The 8,024-nt window shown below is 40.8% G+C and overlaps 1 protein-coding gene across 2 annotated transcripts in view; it reads left to right on the top strand.

The window, feature by feature from the left end:
• The window catches only part of LOC112615458 (nuclear RNA export factor 2), a 71,427-nt gene extending 68,065 nt beyond the window's left edge, over positions 1–3,362 (top strand). For both annotated transcript variants that reach the window (XM_025372141.1, XM_025372142.1), the window contains 3 exons: positions 312–494; positions 2,905–2,965; positions 3,112–3,362. In XM_025372141.1, the coding sequence (XP_025227926.1) occupies positions 312–494; positions 2,905–2,965; positions 3,112–3,156 (289 nt within the window). In that variant the 3' untranslated portion in view covers positions 3,157–3,362. The remainder of the gene's footprint in view (positions 1–311; positions 495–2,904; positions 2,966–3,111) is intronic.
• The last annotated feature ends 4,662 nt before the right edge of the window (positions 3,363–8,024 follow it).

Raw genomic sequence — 8,024 nt, forward strand, 5'->3', positions numbered from 1 at the left:
TTCGACCTCTCTGTGATTCAGTGCCTTTTTCTGAAAATTGGAATAAGACTATCCACTTCGTTGGACTGTTGTACAGGGTAAATGCGTTGGGGTTAGAGCTAAAGGTCTAGTGAAGCTGGTAGACAACCTCTCCAAAGGTGGACTCTGTGGGAGGGTTAGAGGGCACCAGCCAAAAAATCTGGGAGGCAGGCACAGTTAGGGATATGGAAGGAATTTGGTTGTTGAGTGGCAGTGGTTAAGAAGGATCCTGTTGTTGGGGGTGTGGAGTTATCTACCTGTCCAGTTTGAGGGTGCATTTTTCTTTCCTCCAGTCTGTGCATCGTGAATGATGAGCTGTTTGTGAGGGACGCCAGCCCCCAAGAGACTCAGAGTGCCTTCTCCATCCCAGTGTCCACACTCTCCTCCAGCTCTGAGCCCTCCCTCTCCCAGGAGCAGCAGGAAATGGTGCAGGCATTCTCTGCCCAGTCTGGGATGAAACTGGAGTGGTCTCAGAAGTGAGTGCTGGGAGTACATGGGGATGGGGGGAGTTGGGACATCAGAGGAATGAGTAATGGAAACTCACATGCAATTTGGAAGAGTAACTATCTGGATATTTTGCTTCCAAAAAAAAGTGGGCCCATGAAAAAGGTATTATACTTTTATACTGATATATGTAAATATTTTTTAAAATGGCATAATGCCCAGATGACATTACCTTCCATTTGTAAAATCTGAATCAACCACAACAAACTACTGATAAACCAGTTCAGCAAGGTTGAAAGATACAGCATACAAAAATCATTTGTACTTCTATGTAGTTGCAATGGACAATCCAAAAAATGAAATTAAGAAAATAAGTCCATCTACAGTAGCATCAAAAATTATTAATAAAGTGTGTAGGAACAAATTTAAGAGAAGAAGCGCAGATCTTATGCTCTGAAATCTGCAAAACATTGCTGAAAAAAATTAAAGAAGACCTAAGTACATGGAAAGACATCCCACGTTCATAGATTGGAAGACTTAATATCATTAAGATGGCAGTACCACCCAGAACAATCTACAGATTCATTGCAGTCCCTGACAGAATCCCAACTGACTTCTTTGCAGAAATTGACAAGGTAATCCCAAAATTCATGTGGAAATGCAGTGGACCCCAAACAGCCAAAACCATCTTGAAAGAGAACAACGACGTTAGAAGACTCACACTTCCAGATTTCAGAACTTGCTACAAAACTACATTAATCAAGATTGTATGGTACCGACATAGGAACAGACGTGGGAATCGATGGAATATAATTGAGAGTCCACAGATAATCTCACATATTTGTGTCTAGTTGATTATCATTCAGGGTGCTGAAAAAATCCAATGGAGAAAAAAAAATAGTCTTTTTTAGCAAGTGGTGCTGGGAGACGTGGCTATCCACTCGCAAAAACAATTAATTTTGACCCCTAACTCACATCATGTGCAAACACTGGCAGAAAATGGATCAATGACCTAAAATAAGAGCTAGAACTGTAAAACACCGTGAGTGTACATCTTCATTACCTTGAATTAGGCAACCGTTTCTTACATATGAAACCAAAAGCACAAGCAACCAAAGAAAAAAATAGGTAAATTGGACTTCATCTAAATTAAAAGCTTTTGTGCATCAGCAGACACTATCAAGAAAGCAGAAAACCGACTGATGGGAACAAGGGAAAATATTTGCAAATCACATCGCTGACAAGAAGAACCCTTACAACTCAACAACAAAGAGACAAGCCACCCAATTAAAAAATGGGGAAATGATTTGAATAGACGTTTCTCCAAAGAAGATGTACAAATGACCAAGAAGCGTGTGAAAATCTTCTCAACATCATTAGTCATTAGGGAAACGCATGTCGAAACCACAGTGAGTTACCACTTCATAGCCACTACGATAGCTTTAGTCAGTAAAAGGAAACATTACAAATGTCGGTGAGAATGCAGAGAAATTGGAAATCTCATGTATTACTACTGGGACCATAAAACGGAGCAGTTGCTGGGCAAAAGATTTTGGTAATTCCTCAAAATCTTAAACATGGAGTTACCACATGATCCGGTAATCCCTCTCCTAAGTGTATACCAAAAGAAATGAAAATATATGCCCGTTCAACAACTTGCACATGAATTTCCATAGTGGCGTTATTCCAAATAGCCAAAAAGTGGAAACACATCGATTGACCTTTAGCTGAATGGATAATGTGGTACATCCATACGGTGGAATATTATTGGAATATTACTCATTCATGAAAAAGGATGTAGTTGTGATATACGCTATGACGTGGATGAACCCTGAAAACATTATGTGCTAAGTGAGAGCAGCCAGTCACAAAAAGCCACATAATTATATGATTCCATTCATATGAAGTGTTCAGAATAGCCAGATCCGTAGAGACTGAAAGCAGAGTAGTGGTTGCCAAGATCTGGGGAAGAGGGAGAACAGGGAGTGATCTCTAACAGTTAAGGAGTTTCTTTTTGAGGTGATAAAAATAGTTTGGAATTAGATAGTTGTATGGTCGCACAATCTTGTGAATAGACTTAAAAGCACTGAATTGTACACCTTAAAATGGTGACTGCTACGGTATGTGCATTATATCTCAATTAAAAAGAAACGTATTATTGAATTTCCACTTGTTATTTCTTGAACATCTTTCTTTATCAATATGTATTAAGCTCCCTTGTTCATTTGAATACCCCTATGTTTCTGATTTGAATTCCAGTGGGTATTAATGTCAGGGATAGGCGTTTTGGTTTTCCCTAGGCCTTTTTTCATTGTTACAATAGTGCTCATATTGGTACATGTGACCCACCAAAAAGGTAGCATAGATTAAGGGTGGCGTTGCATAGTCAGCGTGTCTGTCCTGGGGTAGTAATGGAGAGCACCTGTTCTTCTCCCACCCCAGGTGCCTTCAGGACAATGAGTGGAACTACACTAGAGCTGGTCAGGTCTTCACTATGCTCCAGGTGAGGTCTGGGAATCAAGTGGGTAAAAGACAGCTGTCTCTGGGTCGTCAGGAGGGCCAAGAAGATGGAGGCCGGGTAGTGTGGGGATGGAACCCAGGGCACCTGGCTTTACTAACATCCCAACTCCTGTTCTTTACTTTCTCTAGACCGAGGGCAAGATCCCAGCGGAGGCCTTCAAGCAAATCTCCTAAAAGGAGCCCTTCGATGTCTTCTTTGTCTTCGTTCACATCCTCTTTGTTTCCTCTTTTCACCAGCGTAAGGCCTGGCTGACCAGGAAGCCAGAGTTAACTTGCAGGCCGCATGACATAACCACCCAGAGAGCCAGTTGCTCTGTGTATTCGCCCCACTCATGATCACCGTTTTATTTTCATAATAAAGAGTGACGTTACATGTTGTATGCTGTGTGCCCTGGATTGCTCTTCCCCTGCCCCAACCGTGAGCCAGCGGGGCCAGGACTGAAAGCACTGCATCCCTGTTCATCCCTGGCTGGCCTTAGCAGATGCATCAATCTGGCTTGCCTTCATAGGTAATTTTGTCAATAAATCCTGATGAGAAAGGACACACGCTCCTTCCAGAGATTGGCCTTGAGAGACAGTGGGACTCTGTCAGATGCTCGACCTGGAGGCCCACAGAAGCAGGCATGTTACCTTGGCACACCAGGGGCTTCCATCCACCGTCCCAACCCCTCCCTTTCCCGAAGGTGCACTTTTCAAGGAGGAGTCTCAGGGTAGCACCTGCGGTGGGGGTGATGAGGGGAGACTCAGCCCATCTGCCCAGCACGCTCCTCAGAGAGCTGACACCGGGCACTCCATGTCCATGTTCTTGAAGGGGTTCAGCCATTTATTTTCACTTCTAAACAAACAGTGGTAGCACACAATCTCACCCTATGGTCAGTTCTCAACAACTGGCATTTATAGCAGTTCCGAATTGCAGGCAAGAGTTGAACGGAACATTTGCGCAATTTATTGTCCACACTTCTGTGATGNATTGTGGAAAACAGTGTGGCGATTCATCAAGGATCTAGAACTAGAAATACCATTTGACCCAGCCATCCCATTACTGGGGATATACCCAAAGGATTATAAGTCATGCTGCTATAAAGACACATGCACACGTATGTTGATTGCGGCACTATTCACAATAGCAAAGACTTGGAATCAACCCAAATGTCCATCAGTGACAGACTGGATTAAGAAAATGTGGCACATATACACCATGGAATACTATGCAGCCATAAAAGAGGATGAGTTCGCGTCCTTTGTAGGGACATGGATACAGCTGGAAACCATCATTCTCAGCAAACTATCACGAGAACAGAAAACCAAATACCGCATGTTCTCACTCATAGGTGGGAATTGAACAATGAGATCACTTGGACACAAGAAGGGGAACATCACACAAGGGGTCCTATTGTGGGGAGGGGCGAGGGGGAGGGGGGAGGGATAGCATTAGGAGATATACCTAATGTAAATGATGAGTTAATGGGTGCAGCACACCAACATGGCACATGTATACATATGTAACAAACCTGCATGTTGTGCACATGTACCCTAGAAGTTAAAGTATTAATAATGATAATAAAAAACACATGACTATCTCAATAGATTCAGAAAAGGCCTTTGAGAAAATTCAACACCCCATCATACTAAAAACTGTCAGTAAACCAGGTATTGATGGAACCTATCTCAATATAATAAGAGCTAGTTATGTCAATATCATACCAATGGGACAGAAACTGGAAGCATTCCCTTTGAAAACTGGCACAATGCAAGGATGCCCTCGTCACCACTCCTATTGAACATAGTAATGGAAGTTCTGGCCAGGGCAATCAAGCAAGAGAAGGAAATAAAGGGTGTTCAATTAGGAAGAGAGGAAGTCAAATTGTCACTTTTTACAGATGACGTGATGGTATATTTAGAAAACCCCGTCGTCTCAGCCCAAAATCTTCTTAATCTAATAAGCAACCTCAGCAAAGTCTCAGGATACAAAATCAATGTGCAAAATCACAAGCATTCCTATACACCAATAACGGACAAACAGAGAGCCAAATCATGAGTGAACTCCCATTCACAATTGCAACTAAGAGAATAAAATACCTAAGAATCCAACTTACAAGGGATGTGAAGGACCTCTTCAAGGAGGACTACAAACCACTGCTCAAGGAAATAAGAGAGGACACAAACAAATGGAAAAACACTCCATGCTCATTGATAGGAAGAATCAATATCAAGAAAATGGCCATATACTGCCCAAAGTAATTTATAGATTCAATGCTGTCCACATCAAGCTACCATTGACTTGCTTCACAGAGTTGGAAAAAACTACTTTGATGTTCATATGGAACCAAAAAAGAGCCTGCATAGCCAAGACAATTCTAAGCAAAAAGAAGAAAGCTGGAGGCATCATGCTATCTGACTTTAAACTATACTACAAGGCTATGGTAACCAAAACAGCATGGTACTGGTGCCAAAACAGATACATAGACCAATGAAACAGAACAGAGGCCTCAGAAATAACACCACACATCTACAACCATCTGATCTTTGACAAACTTGACACAAACAAGCGATGGGGAAAAGATTCCCTATTTAACAAATGGTGTTGGGAAAACTGGCTAGTCATATGCAGAACACTGAAACTGGACCCCTGCAGAGCAAAAGAAACTACCATCAGAGTTAACAAGAAACCTACAGAATGGCGGAAAATGTTTGCAATCTTTCCATCTGACAAAGAGCTAATATCCAGAATCTACAAAGACCTTAAACAAATTTATAAGAAAAAAATAAAACAACCCCATCAAAAAGTGGGCACAGGCTATGAACAGACACTTCTCAAAAGAAGGCATTTATGCAGCCAACAAACATGAAAAAATGCTCATCATCACTTGTCATGAGAGAAATGCACATCAAATCCACAATGAGATACCATCTCGTGCCAGTTAGAATGGAGATCAGTAAAATGTCAGGAAACCACAGATGCTGGAGAGGACGTGGAGAAATAGGAACGCTTTTACACTGTTGGTGGGAGTGTAAATTAGTTCAACCATTGTGGAAGACACTGTGACAATTTTTCAATGATCTAGAACTAGAAATACCATTCAATGCAACAATCCCATTACTGGGTATATACCCAAAGAATTATGTATCATTCTACTATAAAGACACATGCACATGTACATTTATAGCGGCACTATTCACAATAGCAAAGACTTGGAACCAACCCAAATGTCCACCAATGATAGACTGGATAAAGAAAATGGGGCACATATACACCATGGAATACTATGCAGCCATAAAAAGGATGTGTTCATTTCCTTTGTAGGGACATGGACGAAGCTGGAAACCATCATTCTCCACAAACTAACACAGGAAGAGAAAAACCAAACACTGCGTGTTCTCACTCATAAGTGGGAATTGAGCAATGAGAACACATGGACACAGGGAGGGGAGCATCACACACCAGGGCCTGTTAGGGGTTGGGGGGCTAGGAGAGGGACAGCATTAGGAGAAATATCTAATGTAGGTGACGGGTTGAGGGGTGCAGCAAACCACCATGGCACATGTGTACCTATGTAACAAAACTGCAAGTTCTGCACAACTACCCCAGAACTTGAAGTGTGAAAAATAAAAGATACACACAATCACACACATACACACACAGAGAGAGAGAGAGAGAGAGAGAGAGAGAGACAGAGACAGAGACAGAGACAGAGACAGAGACAGAGTTTTAACGCCTCTGTTCTCTGTAAAAAATTCTCAGCCAATTAAATTCCTCTCTTCCAGCACCCTGTTAAGGATATGTGCTCCCTTTGTCTATTTCTCCATTTACTTCTGTCTGTCCCTCCTTTCTCTTGCCAACCCCGATGCCACGTGAGAGGACCAAAAACCTTTTTTTTTTTCCTTTGCAACAGCCTGGGATCCCATAAGGAAAACAGATAACGCTCCACACACTCCTTTTGGGGGGTAAAACTTCGGTGTTTCCTCACTGAACCCCAAAAGCAGCAAGTGGACAGATTCCTTTCAAGTCTAAAGCTCTACCCTCTTTCAGATGATACCCTTGACCTCTTTGGCTTTTAGATACACACATGTGTGCATGTCAATTTTATATATTATGCCTACATATATGTATATGTCTATGCATATGTCTATATATTGGCTACCCATGGTACCAAGTGAACTTAAACATTAATGAGTACTCATAAATTAAATAACCAGGTCAAATACTTTTCAAGTTCAGGAGACCTCAATAAACTATGGTAAATTCAAATACTTGAAAAGTATTGTTAAATCAAATGAAAAATGTCTGTGAAACTTAAATTAGACAGTTTGAGTCTACTGGTCAGATACTGTCTCTATCAGATGGTTTAAGGTCATTAAACAGTTACTTCTGTAATACTTTCATACCCGCTTGTCTGGGAACTTATGTCTTTAAATTTAAACATTTAGAGGTTCATGGGGAGGCCTGATTCCAGGCATTGCCCTTTGTCCTGGGCTCTACATCTGATACATATGTAAAATTACTTACCTGCTGGGTTATTCAATAATAATCAGGGCTACTGAGAGTTAACATTATAGTAAACATGTACAACTAAAACTTCTGGATACAAGAGAAATGATATGTACAAGGCATATTTAAAAAGCAACATGAGTTTCTGTAATTTACAAAAGGTCATGAAAAGAAATGGGAATGTAGGTTTTGTGAAGAAATGTACCATTGCCTAGTTTAAAAGCTATTAAGAACTGTTTTAAATTTTAAAATAAAATGAAATAACTAAGAAAAAGTGAAAAAAGAATAAAAACTTATAAAGCTTTATTAAAAATCTTACCTTGTGGTCAAACGAACTAAAATTGAATGTATTTATTTAAAAGATTTTAGGAAAATTAACTTTGGTGTTAAGAATACACCAATGTCAAGGTTAAATTTGGGAATAGGTAGTAAAAGACTTTTATTTACCTTTGGCATAAACACACAAATACAGAGGAGGGAGGGAGAGAGAGAGACGGATTCAGTTGACCTCGTGCCATCCTTACCAGTTCTCATGGTTGTTTGGGAAACCAAG

This window comes from Theropithecus gelada, chromosome X (genome assembly GCF_003255815.1).
Source record: "Theropithecus gelada isolate Dixy chromosome X, Tgel_1.0, whole genome shotgun sequence".
NCBI classification, from domain to species: domain Eukaryota; kingdom Metazoa; phylum Chordata; class Mammalia; order Primates; family Cercopithecidae; genus Theropithecus; species Theropithecus gelada.